At 42.1% G+C, this 18,642-nt stretch overlaps 1 protein-coding gene across 6 annotated transcripts in view; it reads right to left on the minus strand.

The window, feature by feature from the left end:
- The window catches only part of Bicdl1 (BICD family like cargo adaptor 1), a 114,440-nt gene that overhangs the window by 26,085 nt on the left and 69,713 nt on the right, over nt 1–18,642 (minus strand). For all 6 annotated transcript variants that reach the window (XR_015446231.1, XM_087198163.1, XM_087198164.1 and 3 more), the window contains exons 3-6: nt 10,227–10,343; nt 7,243–7,389; nt 1,665–1,844; nt 463–681 (exon numbers count right to left, since the gene is read on the minus strand). Coding sequence is in view for 5 of the 6 variants with exons in the window: in XM_087198163.1 (XP_087054289.1) it covers nt 463–681; nt 1,665–1,844; nt 7,243–7,389; nt 10,227–10,343 (663 nt within the window). In the remaining variant the exon portion in view is untranslated. The remainder of the gene's footprint in view (nt 1–462; nt 682–1,664; nt 1,845–7,242; nt 7,390–10,226; nt 10,344–18,642) is intronic.

The following is an 18,642-nucleotide window of genomic DNA, read 5'->3' on the forward strand; positions in this document are numbered from 1 at the left end:
TGGTCTTCTCTCAATTTCCTGTAATCACTTCTATTCTTTAGGCAGAAACTTTAGGCCTCTTAAGTTTGGCTATTCATAGCTTACCCCTCCACTAGGAACAAAAAGGCTACATAAAGTGATCTGCAGCGTTTTGCCAGATACCTATTTCTCTACTCAGTTTCTAAGGAAAAGTTCTTGAACTTGAGGTCATCAGTGTCCATTCATAATCATATAGAGAAAAGGACTGTGTTTGTACCTTGGTTTTTGGGAAGGTGACCTTGGAGCCTGCATTCCTGACACTTGGACCCTCTACCTGATCACTGATATTCAGTGTTCTCAAATATAAATGAGAGTTCAGGAGGAATTCTGGCAGATACACGATAAGGCTCCAGTTTGAGGTTAAACCTCCCCCCACTGCACTAACTTTCAACCTTCTACTAGCCAGGTCTGGTGGGTCAGGCCCTTCTCTAAGTGGTCTCTTACCGTGGGCTCCATACCATCCACAATGCTCTGTATCAGTCTCTTGAGCTCATTGAGAGCAGTGCGCAAGCTACCAGCTGGCACATCCTTGGCAGATGAGGTTTCTGAAGATTCGTCCATAGAGGAGTCCGTGGACACTGCTGAGTCGGCACTGTCATTTCCTCGAAGGTGTGAGCAGAGATAGCGAACCTGGCAGTAGGCTTCCCAGAGCTGCAGTCTCAGCTGTGTCACAAAGAATTATTCTAGATTATGGATTTTATGGAAGACACGGCAATCTTTGTCTAGTATCTGAACCCAAAATACAGAGACCCAAGATACCAGTTCTAGGAGTGTTTTTTGTTTTTTAAAAATTATTTGTCTTAAGAAATAATGCTACTTATTTTGGGCCCAGTACATCTGTACATCTGTCTGGACTCTCAATTCTTATTTTCCCTGCTCTCTAGCCCCTGCTTTTTGTTTTTTAAGAGTGGGAAAGATTTATTGAGAGAGAGAGGATGCACTCAAGAAGGGAGTTCCCAGTGCTCAAAGGAATGAGGCACACAGAATTGGAAGCTGGGGAATGGGAAATATGAATAGCTCCTGAGAGACAGGAGGGGCCACAGGTGGGTTGCCCTCCAGCTCCTTCTATTTGCTATAGAAAGTGTTTCTTTCTTTTTTTTTTGGTACTGGGGATCAAACTTGGGATCCTGGTCTTTTGAGGCAGGCGGTGGTGCCACTGAGCTAAATCCCTGGCCCTAGAAAGTGTTTCTTTATTACAGAATGCTTCTTTTGTTGGAGTCAGGAAATTATTAGGGGAATGTATAGTTATGAGAAATATGAAAAGCATAAAACAAAGGCAATTAAATAGTGAGAATGGATCATAAATGTTCCAAACTCTGGCAGAAAGCACAAGTAATAAAGCTGACTGGTAATCAACAGACACATCCCCAGAGGCTTGGGGCATGAGTAGGGAGGACAGGGCTCTCTGCCTGTCACTGTCTTCTGGATGCTCTGTGCAGATCTCAATGGGCAAGAAGAGTAGGACATGGAGGGCTAGGGACAGCTTTAATCAGGGTCTGCTTTGCATTGCTCCAGTCAGCAGGCTGAGGGGCTCAGGCAGGTACAGAGCCAGAACCCTCACCAGGCAGCAATAGAGTGCCAGGGAGGACAATGGGCCCAGGCACTGTGAGGCCACTTCCCCTGCAAGGTGACAGGGATGTCAGCACCTGCTCTCTCTCTTGCTCCAGCTCCTCCGCCTCCATGCTCTGCTCTATCTCTGACAGGAGAGACGTGCTGGTGGCGGCAGAGTTCTGCAGACTCCTCTCCTCAGTGAGCTCTTCCACTTTCACCTGCAGCTGCCGGTAGGAGAGCCGCACCTCCTGGAGCTCCAGCTGGCTCTGGTGAAGCTTTGAGGGAGAAAGAATAAGTGCTAGTGAGGTTCACCCAAGCCAAACCAGCCAGCGGTGCCCAGAACTCAATCTTGCTTCTACATCTGCACTTACAGAAAAGCAGAGGGGAAAGAAAGTGTCAGATTGCATTAGGGGATACAGTCAGCAAAACCCAGATCTGGGAAGTTCAAGATAACTCCATTCCTTAAACAAATAAATTTCAAGAAAAAAGGATAAAGGTGGAGCCTAGAGATTAAAAAAGACTCAAGAGACCTATCAACCAACTACAATGTGTGGGTCTATTTTACTTTGTATCTTGAGTCAAACAAAAATATTTTTTTAAATCCATGATATAAGATGATTGAAAATTTTAAAACTGAGTGTTTGATGATGTTAAAGACATACTGTTAATTTTTTCAGTATAACAGCATTATGGTTATATTTAAAAAATTTTTTTTCTTCCAGAGAAACTTAAAAAATTTATTACATGTTAACATAGTATTTTTTCACCACTGCTTTTATGATTGTTTTTTAAAAATAAAAACTCAGTGAAGAGTACTGTCAAAGGACAAAATTACAACAATTTAGTTTAAAGGCCTTCATTGGTTTTATTCTCAATTTTAGAATCAGGCAACACTTCATTCCATAAAACAGAGTAAGTGTTTCCTAAAGATACTTAACTTACAGATGAAATTATTAAAATTCTGAGACATACTTTCAAGCAATAGAAGAGAAGAAATGAATGTTCCCCAAATAGGGCAGGTCTATGTGAAATCCTTCATAATGAAAAATTAGCACCCCCTTCCCAAGAAAGATATCATTATGGCTACGATAAATAAAAATTTTTAAATGATAATATCAAATGTTGATGAAGATATGGAATAATCAGAACTCTCACTGTTGGTGGGAGTGGAAAATGTGCAAACATTTTGGAAAAGTGCATGGTGGCTTCCAGTAGTTAAACATATACCTATCCTGTGATCGTGCAACTCCACCCTTAAGTGCACATTTCCCTTGCACTTCAAGTGAAATGAAAACAAAAGACACACACAGGATATTGATTATAGCCACAAATGGGAAAGAATCCAAATACTAATAAAAATCATAAATCATGGCACATCCATATGTCTGAATACTATGCAGCTATAAAAAGAATATGCTGTTATTACATCATGTAACTCCTCACAACATTACTGAATTTCACATATACCATGTTGAGCAAAAGCCTGTCTCAAAAAATAAAGGGGTAGGCCAGTGGTGGCGAACCTACGGCATGCACGCCTCAGCTGGCTATTTGTATCACTGAAAGCTCTAAAAGGTTTGCCATCACTGGCCTAGGCATATGGCTCAGTGATAGCACCTCTGGGTTCGATTCCCAGTACCAAGTGCGTGTAGAGGCTTTAAAATAAATAAATAAATAAAACAGCATTTCTGGGGTAATATTTGTTCCATTAAAAAGAGAGGGGATATTGCACTGGTGTTTTCCAGACTCTTGCCAAGTTGGATCATGGTTCTTGCAGAGATGCAGAGACCATAGGGTGGCTGGCAACAACTCAGAGCTCTAGTTCTGATGGAGAAAGCAGGCTGCTTTGCAAAGCCTTTGGCAAATCCTATATGTGCCCTGGGAACCTCATCTTCATTGTCAGTGCCAGAAAACAGCTGAAAAACGGCACTAAAGACCCAAATGAGCCCTGACTCAGAAGGGCTTGGAGCCTGGCTGCTCAGCGAACAAAAATGGCCCTGGCAAGCCTGCTCTGAGAGCCTCCCCTGGGTCAGCAATACCTGTGGTCTAGTGGGAACTCCTCTAGCCCCAGTTTTGTGTAAAGTCAGGAAAAAAAAATCAGGGTTATGGGGTGAGGAGGCATTCTTAGGAAGCATTTGGCACAATTACAAGCGGCATATTAAAGTGGCAAAATGCTTTACAATTATTTTCTAGACAACTCCACATATATCTCAGCAGGAGAAGTTCCACACTGATAAGTACAAGTTCTTATGTACTGGACAAAATTAGTTCAATTACTCATGCACACTCAAAGGTGCTTAATTAATTATAACAGCAAGAGAACAAAAGATCAGGAGGGACCTCACTTTCTGGTCAGTGGCTGATTCACCACCTGGATAGACATGTGCAGAAAAACCAAACCAGGGAAGAGTTCATTTACCATATAAACTCTCCAGAAGATATTATCCTTTGTACAACAAAGATGACACTGGGTATGAAGAGGGATGACACTTGACTGTGTGTATATAGTAGATGAAGTTTAAACTCACAATATGTAACTGAGCAAAAGTAGGAGCACTCTCCTCATCTGACAGTTGAGAGGCTGACAAGGAAGGCTGTATGTGATTTGCTTAGTGGTACACTATTAGTGTTGGGGCAGACTAGATCTCAGGTCACCAGCTTCCTAGATTGCCTCATGGCAAGTGGGCCTATGCTCTGGTAATGAAATCCGACTACTTGACATGAAAGATGCTTGGCTGGGTGTAGTGCATGCCTGTAGTCCTAGTTACATGGAAGGCTGAGGCAGGAGGATCACAGGTTTGAGGTTAATCCTGGGCAATTTATTTTTTATTTTAAAATAAATTTTATTTTGTCCCATTTGCCACTTCCCCTCACACTCCCTCCCCTCCCTATATACAAAAGCTTTGATTCCATTTTTCTTCTTCTATTCTCACTTTTTTTTTCTTGTATCCTGGGCAATTTAGCAAGACTGTTTCAAAATAAAAATAAAAAGGGCTGGGGATATACCTCAGTGGTACAGCATTTGCCTAGTATATGTGAGGCCCTGAGTTTAATCCCTGGTTCTGTAAAAGAAAAAAAAAATGGCTAGCTGGGTACAAAATAGTGCAGTGAAGTGGCCCACAGAGAGGGATAATATCAATTTCCTTTACTGAGCATTAAGAATTTGGTAAAATGCTTGATATAAACTAGACAGTCAATAAATAACTTTTTTTTTCTATACCAGGGATTGAATTTGGGACCTTGAGCTTGCAAGGCAGGCAGTGGCACCACTGAGCTAAATCCCCGGCCCAATAAATAACTTTTAATCCTTATTCTGAGGCCTGAAAAAAAGTCCAAGCTGGATTTGATCAGTAGTTTAAGACTGCTTTGACAGCAGGTCTCATAGCAACCCAGATTAGACAGAGACAGAGAGGGAGGGAGGGAGGAAGAGAGAAATACATTTCAAGGCGACTGGCTCAGTATTTTCCAAATCTGGTTTAGGACTTCTCCATGCTACCTGAGAAAACTAGAATTTTTATTTCTATGTCAGTACAGGCCATTTCAGCAACAGACAGGGCAGGGTTTCTTGGAAGACACTGGTTAACTACTGGCAACTTACAGAGAATCACAATTAAGAAAGATGAGAATTCAGCCCATAAGTATAGATCTTCCAAACTGTGAGAAGCGCCAGACTGGCTGAGTGACACCCTCGCACTCCTGTAGTCCAGCTGGAAGACAGTGGACAATGTGTGGGGTCTCACGTGGGATTCTCGCAGCTATAAACACACAGCCTACTGTGCCAGTTAGTACCCTGTGGTCCACACTGGCCCTGGCTATTTCCCATCATCTCCAAGTCCTCAATTATGGATTTGAAACACAGCCTTTTCATTTGTGAATTCATGCTAGACTGAAAGTTTCTTTCTGGCAAGGGGTGTTTTTCTATTTTTCTGTACTTCTTTTCCCTTTCCTCTTCATATCTCAGTAACCCTCAGGAGAGTACTCTGTGGGATAACAAATGCTGTTAAATGCTGACTTCTAGGGATAAGTGGGGCGCAAGTAAGTCAAGTGGGAGAGTTCTAGTCTCAATTTTACCAAGAAACTAGTATCTGAGCTTGGATAAATGATCCATTTTCCCTAAGCCTCAATTTTAGGAAGTATGTGAAAGCACTCTGTCCCCTGTAGAGGCATACCGTGTTTACTACTATTATCATCAATCTGAAAAAATGAGCAAACTCTATTTTGAAAACTGCTGTGAGGCTTTAGTCAATACCAATACCGCCCCTTTCCCCTTTTCTTTTTTTTGTACCGGATATTGAACTCGGGTCCTTGTGCTTTCGAGGCAGTTGGCAGAACCACTGAGCTAAATCCCCGGCCCTCCCCTTTTCTTTCTTTCTTTTCCAGTACTGGAGATTGAACTTGGGACCTATGCAGAGAGCTACATCTTCAGCCCTTTAAAAAAAACTCACCAAATTGCTCAGGCTGGGCTTGAACTTGCAATCCTCTTGCCTCAGCCTCTCAGAGTGGTGGGATTATAGCGATGTACCATAATGCCTGGCTAAACTTTTTCCTCTGGCACTGAGGATTGAATCCTGGGCCTCGTGTATACTAGGCACGTGCTCTACTACTGAGCTACACCTGCCCCATTTTCTATTCAACATTTGCCAAGGCCCCACTACATTATCAGCTAGAGTAAGAAAAAACACAGAGGGAGAAAAGCTGCTAGCTGTCGCTCAGAGGGGCACATCACTCAGATGGCAATTTAGCTGATGGTGTCAGTGATAAATAGTATTAACCTAAGACACTGTTTCCTCATCTAACACTCTAGGGGTTCCCTATGTGCCTAGTGGTGCCATCTGTAGCCTAGTCTTGGAGCAGGGACCCACCTGGTACCTGAGTGTTACCTGGTCAACCGCCTCTGCACAAATGACACTGTGGGAGTACAGTGCACTTCCTGCCATGCTGAAAGGATCCAGTACACCCTTAGCCTCTAGTCCCAGGTCAGCCCAGCAAAGCACCGTGGTAGCAGATGCTCCACTCTGTTTCTGGGAAGGCTGAGAGTGATTATCTTTTTGTTTGGGGATTCGTTTCTTGTCAAGTGTAAGCTTCAGGAATTCAGTTGAAGCCTGGTGGCAGTTCCCAAAAAGGACAAATATGACTATGAAGCAATTTCCTTTAGGGAGGTAAAAAGACTAATTAAACTCAAAAAGGGCTCAGACTGTGTCTTTTCTGGGAACTGGCAAAAGCAGCATATGTCTTGCTGTGTTCAGTGGGGAGCTTCTTGGTTTCTGTTCTATGCTAGCCAACTAAACCCCTCCACCTAGGAAAGTAGCAGCAGAGAGTGCTGTGAGCAGAGGACAGAGAGCCCCAGGCTCCCTCTGAAATCTAGCAGATATTACAAATGCCAGGAGGCCAGAATGACACTCCCAGTGTTCCAGCCATGTTAATAACCCAGAATAAACTGTGTGGAACTTTTCAAGGACCAGTGGCTCAGAACACATGGGAGGGACTTGTGGGGAATGATATGCTTCACTGGCTATGGGCAAATCAGTACATGCCTGGGAGAATCATAACAGGTCCATGGTGAGACCTGAGCATCACCCACTCCTGACCAACCTCAGCAGTGGCTTTCCCTTTCTGGCTAAGTGCTCCTATTGTCTGGCTCTAGTGCTGCAGGACAGCATCTCTGTCCAGTACCTGTAGGTCTTTGTCATGGCCTTGCCTCTCCAGAATCAGCACTCGGTCCTGCAGCTCTTCCACAGTCCCTTGCAGCAGGTCATTCTCCTCCAAGGTGGCACTGAGACGATGCTCCAGCTCCCGTTTCCGATCCGACAGCATCTTGATCTGAAAGGCCACAGGGGTGGTGTGAAGTTACACCTGGGCTGACACATAGGAAGAGCACTAATCCCCAGTAGGGAGGTGGGTGTCTCTAAGTATTGTGCCCAGGGGCTCAGGGGCTCCCATCTAAGAGAGAAGAGCTGTGCAAGCTTGGGCTGAAGAGAAAGCCCCTCCCCTCTAGGAAGCTGTCTGGGAAGAGGTAGGAGTCAGCAGTGGGGAAGCTGGAATGTGGGCTGCCAGGCAGAGGAAGGGATGGTTAGTGCTCTGGAAATTCCAGAGATAAGACAGAGAAGGCCCCACCTTGCCTGCCCTCAGTGTTACCTCAGCCCCAAGGTTTGGGGGTGGGGGTGGCGGGACCTGGCTTGCTACTATTCTTTCTTCTTCAGTTGTTGAGCATGAGAAAGTGCCCATGCATTCCTCTGGAGCCTCATATTTTTGTACTTTCAGGCCCTCTTCTGTCCTCTCCCCACTGCTGGCCCTTCTGGTGCTAGAGGGTATAGCTCAGACCCAGGGCCCCAAGGGAGGAACTAGCAGGCCATAGAAGGCAAAGCAGTGCCTGTATCAATCCATACCCTGGGAAGGAGCGGGACAGGGACCATGTGAATAATTGACTTCACTCAGAGCAACTTTTCCTGAGCAAGTTTGTGAATTCTCTCCTTTTATTAAAGAGGCTGATCTGTTTGCACACTTGAGTCCCTAGCCATTCTCAAGATAAACACATCTCCTAATTGGAAGGTCTGCCTGCTCTCTCTAGTGTCAGAAAATGGAGAAGATGCCTAGTCTTCTCAGGCTTGCAGGTTTGCAGGAAGAAACTCTGAGCCAGGGCTCCCAAAGTCAGAAATGCTTCACCTAGAGCACTGCCCTGCTCAGGGGCTCTAGAAGGCCTTCCCAAGGGTACTGGATTTGGGAGTAATTTTTGGGGCCCTGCAGGTTCCTTGGCTCCATTTATCAGTTCCCTGATGGACTGAGTCCTTATCCCACCGCATGGCTGGTCTCTAGTCCAGCCTGGAGAATGATGCCTAAGGTTTTTATCTGGATAAGTTCTGGGGACCAACTTCAGAGATTGTCCAGGGGAGACTTTGAAATGAGTATCTAGCCTGTTCTAGGTCCTCTGAGAGCCACTTCTGTTTGTTTCTTGGTTGTTCCCACTCTGCACTAGAGCTCCACTCATAGGGCACAGATCCTCCCTGGCTACTGATCAATCAGATAGGATGCTGTGCTGGGAAAATGAGGTATGTGGCCTTTGGCCAGAGAGATCAGAAGTCTGGACAAACAAAGAAATCCTGTCTCTCAAGTGTGTACGTGGGTAAGAGACCAAAAGCAGCAAGCTCCCTTTGTGAATGGGCCCACTATTCCCTACACTGAAACAGAGTTAACCAGGTGAAGGGAATTCTCACTCTAGTTCATTTTCATTTAAATAACCTCTGACTTTTAAATTCTCTTTCCCATGGATCATCTTTGTTTCCCAAGTTTCACTCAGTGAAGTAATGAGGTAACATGATTCTGATATACAAATGATCCTTAACAAACTTAGAAGTTCAGAGTTACATGAAGTAACTTATTTGAAAGGAACAATTCCAGAGCTTGGCCTTTGAAAGTAGCACTATTACTGGGTGAAGTGAGGAACTGGTATTAGGCTGTCAACTCTCTCACTCCACCTCTACACCCTGAAACTTGTGACCAAATCTGGCAATAAATATTCCCGGGAATGACTTGTTCATGAAGGTCTAGAAAAATGAACAGGTAGAGGAAAGAAGAAGTCAGGCCACTTGAAGGAGTCAGAACCAGGAAAAGGCAGCTGAATGACAAGTCATGCACACAAATGGTCACAGACAGGCATGCCAAACCTACCGGAACAAACTCCACTTACTTCAAGAACCTGCTGCTCAGTATCAGTAGGAATCCAAGGGAAAAGAGGATGGAAGGAAATGCGGAGGGAGAAGAAAAGAGAAGATATTGACAGACTTTAAACATCCTCAGTGACTTATGAGGCAGGAAAGCAGCTATGGCTTCTCCAGCCTGACCACATGGCTGATTCCTCAGCCACAGTGAAGAGCTCTTTTATCTGTCCCTAGACTGTCCCTCAAAATCTAACTTAGCTGCTGGGGATTTAGCTTAGTGGTGCTGTCCCCTGCCTCATAAGCCAACATCCTGAGTTCGATCTCACATACCAAAAAAAAAAAAAAAAAAAATCTGACTTAGCCAAAGGGGACAAGGGGCCCTTAGGAGAATATTAGGTGTAAGCCCCCAACCTGGTTCAGCTGATGATATGTCCCTTGTTTCACTTCTCCCATGACTGGATGCTTATAGTACTGTTTGCCAGCTCACTCAGGGCCACAGACCCTGGCTGCTATGTTCTGCACTCATGTCACAAGAACCATACCAAGTACCCTTCATGTCTTAACCCACGAAATCTTCACAAAAGCCCTATGAAGTAGAAATGTCTATTGGTCTTATTTTAGGGGTAAGATCCTCCTAGTGCTTACTGAACCGGACCTAAGAGGAAGGAGATAGAAGAACGCAGAAAGGAAGATGCCTTTCCCCAACTTTTATGTGGGGTTGGCAAGCATATTTTTTGCAGAGGTCAACATAGTCAGTAAAATGTAGGTCATTCATGATTTTAACACCATCAGCAGTAACTCTGAGCTTTTTTATTTTTCCAGACAACAGGCTACCCAGAGAAACAAGGATCAACTGTTCCTCATTTAGTTCCTCTTTGGCAATTTTAGTCCTTTTTATATACAACAGGTTCTCATTTCCCGGCTCAGAGAGCTCCTTGTCCAATAATGCATCCAAGAAAAAAAGCGCTTCACCTCCAAATGTTGCCACATGGGCAGGCTCACCTCAGCCTGAAGGCTCTCCAGACGGATGATATGCTGGCTGGTTGATGAGTTTTTCTCCCGAAAATCTTCTCTGAGGGCGTGGACCTGCATGGAGAGTTGTCTCTCAACTTCTGATGCCTGCAACAGAGGAAACCTTCAGAATTGAGTCAGGAGTATGCAAAGAAGGTCTCTTAAGATATCTGCCTTTCATTTCTCAAGTACCGCTTTGCACCTGGCATTCTATAAGGAGTTCAGGATGAGATGTTGGTTTCCTACCCATGATCTATTTATTTTTTAGAGCCAAAATGGGACACACCCCCTTACCAACTTCCATCTTAAGCTACTCTCTCTAGGGCTGACACTACTGACCAGTGGAAATAGGTCCAGGAAATACACCTAGCTCTCTCAAATGTTAGTTATCATCTTTTTTTGTTTGTTTTGAGACAGTCTATGTAGTTCAGGCTGGTCCTGAACTAAGTAGCCCAAGAAGGTCTCAAACTTACCTCGATCCTCCTGCCTTCAGCCTCCTGAGTGCTGGGATTATAGGTTTGCAACCACCATGACCAGCTAGTTATCATCATCATTATTATTGTGCACACAGCAGAAGCTCAGCAAGTATTTATTGCGAGAAAGTCTCAGTATTTTATATGAAGGAATATGACAGAGATCCTTCTTGCCATAGTAATTCTTTTACTTCTCCCCTCAATTTCCTAATAGGATGGGCTCAGGCAAATCATCTTTATCTGCATTTCTCACTTCCACTCAACATGGGCATTATTTGAAACTCCTTGTCATGTCTGTTAAGATTTTGGTCATTTGTTCCTCAAGGACATTTCTGTAACACATAATTCTGTGGGGAGCCCTGGTTCAGTGGCTCCTTTTCCACCCACTCCATTTAGTCTTCCTTGTCACAGGGAAGACCTCTGAAGGAAGGCTTGCTAGAACTCATTTAAACTCTAGGTTCTTCCTGAGGGCAGAGATTAGCCTGCTGCAGAGAGCCCTGCATGCTACCCTGCAGAGAGGAGAGACCTAGAGAATTAAAGAACTGCCTTAGTGAACTTTTTTGAGGCAGCCATGTGGTCAGTAAGCTTTACAGGTAGGTTCTTGGGAGAGATCACCATGTACTGCAATGCTTAGGAACAGCTTTTGGAGGAGGCAGGATGGTGATAATGTTGAAATGGTCGGCTAGCTGGTCAATGAGGCTCTCTTTATAATGGTTATAGCTTCAGTAGTTCTTTTTATCGTCAAGCACTTTGTAAACAATTGTCCATCTTTAGAAAAAAAGTGAAAATAGAAGGAAAAAATAGAAACAAAGCTTTTGTACACAGGGAGGGGAGGGGCTTGAGGGGGGTAATATGGGATAAAATAAAATTTATTAATTAAAAAACAACAACAAAAAAACCAATTGTCCATCTTTCGTTTTTGGTTCCACAGATTCAACAAATGTTGCCTTACTAGACAGCCATATATAAATCTTATTCTACAGCTTTACTTTTCTTGGTACCAGGGATCGAACTCAGGACCTTGAGCTTTCGAGGCAGGCGGCAGAACCACTGAGCTAAATCCCTGGGCCTACAGCTTTACTTTTAAAATAGCAAAACACAAAACTAAATCAAATCGTCTTTTACATTCCAAATTTAGTATCAGACACCACTAGCTTCTTTAGATTTCTCAGTGAAACATACTAGCCAGTCACTCCTGCCTAAAAACAGCATTAGTAATATTTACTGAGTGTTTACTATGTGCCATGAACTGTGCTAAATACTTTCAGTGCATTACCTCAACTTCATCTCCAATTTACTGATGAGAGGGTATGCTCAGGAAAGTGGAGAACCTACCTGAGAGATCTCAGACAGCAACAGGAACAGGATGGTAAACTAAGGGCTTCTTACCCTCATATTAGGACTATAACACTGTCTTCTTGAACTTTGAAATAGTTTTTCTTATTTCCATTTTTTTTTTTTTTTTGTACCGGGGATCAAACTTGGGACCTTGCACTTGTGAGGCAGGTGGCGGAACCACTGAGCTAAAAATCCCTGGCCCTCTTATTTCCATTTCTCACCACTGAAACCAAACTTTACCTAAATCCAATTTGGCAAGCCCCCTCCCCCCTCTCTGGGCAGAACTGGGGCTTGGACCCAGGGCCTCTGCACTGAGCTACATCCTCAGCCCTTTTAAAATTTCTTATTTTGAGACAGTGTCTCCCTAAGTCACTGAGTTCCTGAGGCTGGGCTCATTTTTGTGATCCTCCTGTCTCACCCTCCCAGTGTGCCAGAATTATAGGTATGTGACACCACATCCAGCTTCTTCTTTAATAATAATTTCATTTCAAACACTTGAAATGTCTTCTAATGGAACCGAGGGTCCACTGGTAATATTCCCTCTCCTATGCTAGTTTTATTGCCTGTACTGAATTTAACTGACTTGGAATTTCAAACAGATTGGGAAGCACGGAGTAACACGTAGTTAATGTTACTCCTGGCATCACCACCTTAACACAAATCAAGAAAACAAAGCCATAGAGATGCACACAGTCTATAAATCCAGCCCAGCTGGCATGAAAAATGCCTGTAGACTAGCTTCCTCTCAATGTGATCTTCCTAGAAGTAGGGATTTATCTCTTCTTACTAGCAAGTTTGACTTGAGAGCCTAGTTCTTAACCATTCAACTATAATGTCTCCTTTCAATGTGTGACTTCTCAGATATGCCCAGGGATATATAGCTTTCAAAGGATTTTAACCTATATTTCTCATTTGAACCTCCAATAGTCTTAAGAGGCAAGAATCAGTGGCCTCATTTTATAGACAAAGAGGTGGCATTGCACTGCTCTTTTGCCACCAAACCACAGCCACCTCCCAAACAAGGGCCAATCATTGGACTGTGATGGTGATAGAGAGGGTGGATCAATAAGAGTTATAAACCTACCATCTGCAAAGAGCTAATGCACCTTTCAAAATAAATTATTTTCTTCTTTTTCAGAGATAGAATCTGGCTCAGATCTTTAGATTTGACTAACAGAATGAACATTAGCTATTTCTGCACATAAACGCTAATAATTTCTTAATTTGTATATACATCTCTAATGTTACAAATGCTTTCTGATCAAAATATCAGGAAGCATATACTCAGCCTTAGCTCCATAATGAATTTTGAGCACCTCTGAAGCTCCTTAAGAAGAGTGACTGGGAGTAACATTCGTCTCTCTGAAGGGACCCACTGTACTCTAAGAAGAGGGATAGTATTTCAGGGAAAGAAAAAAGCTAAGAATTTGGTGATCAGGGGTAGAGCTCCTGTCCCGCCATGCTTATGTGTACAAGTTAAATAAATCTTCTCTAGAGAGTCCTAAGTTATAAACACTTTCCTGTTAACACCTTAACCTGTTAACACACAAAAAGGGGCAGTTCTGAAGGATCACCCCATTTCCCTATTCTAATTTAGGACACTGTAGGATTAAGTTAAATCACTAAAATTTATAAGGATATAAAGGAAAGAAATATTTCACTGTCAGAAATTTAGGGCAATTGTAGAAAAGAGAAAAAGATCAGAGGACCAGTTGTTTTCTTTTTCTTTTTTAAAAAACAAAACAAGCAGGTACCATTTGCTTGTAGACACCAACTACACATTACGGTGCATTTGTCACATAGTCCATTTTTGGGTTCTGCACTGAAAATAGCCTGATAAAGAGAGTTGGCCAACTTCATGAAGGTAGTGGTTCAAGTTTAACAATTATGGGGAAATACAAAATATCTGACAGTCATATCTTCCAGTTTTGCTCTTAATGTGGCCCTTCAAATTATTCAACAGCCAGTCATTACTCAGGGGCCATGCCTCTTTATTATTTTATTTTATTTATTTATTTTTTGGTACCAGGGATTGAACTCGGGTCCTTGCACTTGTGAGGCAGGCAGTGGAACCACTGAGCTAAATCCCTGGACCCCCATGCCTCTTTATTAAGAAACAATTTCCTGCTTCTAGGTTTGGGGTAGCCCTGGGACCTTTTCTAGAGGGTGAGAGAGGTGACATTAAGTTAATTCACTCTTATGGTAGAAAATGTCAGCATGAGTCTTACAGTTTATTCTCAAAATGATGAGTTTTGCCCACTGTGCCTGATTAAGCAGGCAATAATAGTTGTGACAAAACTCATCTAGGTGATTAGCATTTCCACCTCCTTATCATTACTTTGTTTGAAGCCTTTGAGATCCTCTCTTTTAGTTATTCATAAAATACATGATAGGTTATTGTGAACTACAGTCACTCCACTATGCTAATTATCCTGATTTGAGCCATATACATGGCATATATGTATTGAATTACTATGCCATATTCCACAAAATGAACAATTAAAATTATAATAAAACAAAAAAACCACTCCCAAAATCTGTAATCATAGGTGAATATAAAACAATGACAAGATTTTAGTTCAGGTATTTTTTTCTTAAAAAAAATTTTTTTTTTTGGTACTGGGGATCGAACTCAGGTCCTTGCGCTTGTGAGGCAGGTACAGTGCCGCTGAGCTAAATCCCTGGCCCTTAAATTTTTTTTCTTTAATAAAAGTACCGACTGTTCAGAGTAAAAAATTAAGGAGAAATGAATTAAAATGAAAATTAGTCCCTATATGCCTCAGTCATTAGTGCCACTCTCGAGAGGCAGTCACTGTCAGAGATCTTTCTAGAAAGTTTTTGTTCATGTCTAAGTATCTAAACACTATCTACAAAACCTGCCTTCAAAAATACATATATTAGCTGGGTATGGTGGCACACACCTGTAATGCAGCACTTGGGAGGCAGAGGCAGGAGGATCACTGTGAGTTTGAGACCAACCTCGGCTACATAGTGAGTTCAAGACCAGCTTGCACTACACAAAGTGAGACCTTGTTTCAACCCAAAACAAAACAAAAAAATACCACCAACAAAAAAACCCGAAACCAAACCAAACCTCTGTATTTTAACAACTTTCCATGCCAATATGTAGATTTACCTTAACCTTTTTAACAGTTATCTGATATTTCGTTACACCAATACAATTTAGGTAGGGCCAGAATATATGAAGAACTTTTAACTCAAAAATGTAAAGGCAATCTGTGGAACTTCCGGGAAGACAGTGGAGTGGTGAGCAGCAGAGAAACAGGGTCTCTGAAATTTGGTGTCCTGACACTGGAATATAGCAGTATGAGGAAGAGAAAGAGGAGGAAAGTGGGTCCCCAGGACCCAAGAAGGATCTGAGGCAAGAACTGAAGTCTACTGTGAGAGTAAAGAGAGAAGAGGAGGGAGGTACCAAACCACTCTCTCCCAGAGCCTAGACTTTCCTCAGGGGAATGGTGGGCCAAAACTGCAGATACACAGTGACTACTGACAAACTCAGAGGCCTCCACAGAGAAAGGCACCAGTGGAACAGAGCAGTGGACAAACTGGACTGTAGTGGCTGGTGAGTTATCTGGGTTCAGACATCACCCAAGAGAGGGTGATTGGCTGGTAGTCATCTTGGAGAGGGGCCAATTGAGCTCAGAACTCAGAAGAGGTGTGGGGGATTCCATCTAGTGGCTTCCAGTGCCTCAGTGCAGGTGTCAAGTTCAAGTCAGCAGGAGGTCAGGGAGCAGAGTTCAAGCCAGCTGGAGACACAGAGGAACTAAAGAGGCAGGCTGGCTGCCCCACTATGAAGCTGAAGCTAGCTTGCTAGGATTAATTTGTTTGGCTCTGGACTCCATTTCCCCACATTGCCTAACAGTGACAGCAGAGACACATCCGAATTGGATGTTTTGGGGTTTTTCTTTTTCCTTTTCTTTTTTTCCTCCTTTCTAGTTCTTGTTTTGTTTAGTTTTTTTCTTGATTGTCTGAACACAGTTTCTAGTTTTTTGTTGTTGTTCTGTTCTTGTTTTTATTTTTTCCTTTTCTATTTCCCATCTGTCTTTTTCACCTGTCTTTAGTTTAATAAGTTTGTCCTCCAGCCTCAGTTCTGACCTCTTCCTCTTCTATTTGTTTTTTACCCCAATCCCTTTTAAATCTTCTTCCCTAAGGGTAAAAAATCCCATATTAAAGGCCACAACTTGTCATTTTCTAGGCTGTATTTGATGCTATTGCCGTTGATTGTACTACTTTAGCCAAGGTGACATAATTGTGCTAATCAGTTGTTTCTCCTTGTATACCAAGACTGAGATTGCCTAAGGGTCTTAAAAAAAACAAAACCTATAGGCCAGTGCCAAAGAATGGGAAGCTGAGCCAAGTTGGCAGAAACTAGAAACTTTTCAGCCCCAATAAACTGAAGAGGTAGGATACTGTAACAGACTCAAAACCCAAAAGCTAGCCATACTTGGAAGACATTTCTGAGAAGTAGTCATTTCCTAAGGGTTCTGAATGCTGGTAAGCAATTTACAAGCATAAACTCAGGAGTCAATCTTAAAAAAACTTAAACAAGATGCAACCCTAGACTTTCAGCTCACCAAAGGCAAACCTTGGGGGGAATGAAGTGGAACAATCCAAAAGCCACCCACCTGGACTATTTGAAGTGGTAACAAGAAGTAACAAAGTAGATAAACAAGGCTCTAGAAAAAATGAAAGCAGAAATAATTTCCCAGATAACTATAGAGATGGTGACCAGAATGAAAGATACAGATAAAAAAAATAGAGGAGCTCAGGAACATGATGGAAAACTTGAGGAAAGAAATGGAATTCATGAAACAGATATCCAGGAGATTAAAAACTCCACTGAAAGTATACACAGCAGAGTGACCCAATGTGAGGACAGTATATCAGATATAGAAGATAAGATTGTGATTAGTGATCATGAAAAGAGAGATTTCTTAAAAATAGCAAGGGAACATGAGAAATCAATCTAGTAGCTGCTAGATGATGCAAAGGACAATAACATAAGATTGACTGAAGTCAATGAAAAAGTAAAAGGTAGTGCAAATGACATAAAAAACCTGTTCTCAGAAGTAATGGCAGAAAACTTCCCAAACAGGGCAAAAAGAATTTGACATACAGATAAGTGAGGCATATAGGGCTCCAATTAGCCATGATAAAAAAAAAACATCACCAAGGTATATAAGTCAAGATTCCAGAAATTCAACACAAGAACAGAATATTAAAAGTTGTTAGAGAAAAGAAACAAATCACCTATAAAGGAAAGCCCATCAGAATCACAGCAGATTTCTCAACACAAATTCTCAAGTCAAGGAGACTGGAGTAAAATATTTCAAGCCCTAAAGGAAAACAACCCAGAATGATGCACCCTGCAAAACTATCCCTCAAAATTGATAAGAGAAATAAGATACTTTCATGACAAAGAACACCTAAAGAAATTCATGACCACCAAACCAGCAATCCAAAGTACTCTGAAGGACAGTTTAGAAAGAGACAATAAGGATTATAACTCCATGAAGCTCAACAAAATGACTCTACCAGGCAAGGTAAGAAACTAAATAGAAAAGGAAAGAAGGAAGCCAACAGCAGGAAAATAACATGACAAAGATAAGACAATACATATCAGTTATAACCATCAATGATAATAGTCTCAATTCACCAATCAAAAGAAAGAGACTGGTAGAATGGATCAAGAAGCAAGATCCAACAATATGCTGCACACAAGAAACACATTTAATTTAAAAACAAATTCACAGACTGAAAGTCGAGGGATAGAAAACAATATTCCATGCAACAAGAACCCAGAAAAAAGCAAGGGTAGCTATTTTATTTGGAGACAAAGTGCATTTCAAGCCAAGACTGATTAAGAGAGACAAAGAAGGTCACTACATCCTGGCAAAGGGAATAATCCAAGAGGAAGATATAACAATCATAAATATATATGCACCACATAGTTGTGCATCCAACTATACAAAAGATTAAGGGACATGAAATATCATATAAGGAGTAATACAGGTAATGGGGGACCTCAATACCCCACTGGCACAAACAGATCAACTAGACAAAAAATCAACAATGAAATATTAGAATTGAACCAAACTTTTGAACAAATGGATTTATATGTCTACAGAGTGTTCCACCCCACAACATCAGAATGAATACACATTACTTGTCTACAGCCATACCACCCTGAATGCGCCCGATCTCGTCTGATCTTGGAAGCTAAGCAGGGTTGGGCCTGGTTAGTACTTGGATGGGAGAATACACATTACTCTCAGCTGCACATGGGACTTTCTCCAAAATAGACCATATACTAGCTCATAGAACATGATTAAGTAAATGCAAAGGAACTGAAATTATCCCATGCATATTATCAGCCCATAGTGCAATGAAATTGGAAATCAATGGCAAAAGAAGCACAAGAACTTCATAAACACATGCAAATGAACACCCTCCTGAACAACCAATGGATCACAGGTGAAATTAAAGAAGAAATCTTTCTACAATTAAATAATGCCAGAACTATGGGACACAATGAAAACAGTGCTATGAGGGAAATTTATAGTGGTGAATTCTCA

This window comes from Heterocephalus glaber, unplaced genomic scaffold (genome assembly GCF_053883595.1).
Source record: "Heterocephalus glaber isolate CG9 unplaced genomic scaffold, H.glaber_assembly_v1.0 deba00001687, whole genome shotgun sequence".
Lineage (NCBI taxonomy): Eukaryota > Metazoa > Chordata > Mammalia > Rodentia > Bathyergidae > Heterocephalus > Heterocephalus glaber.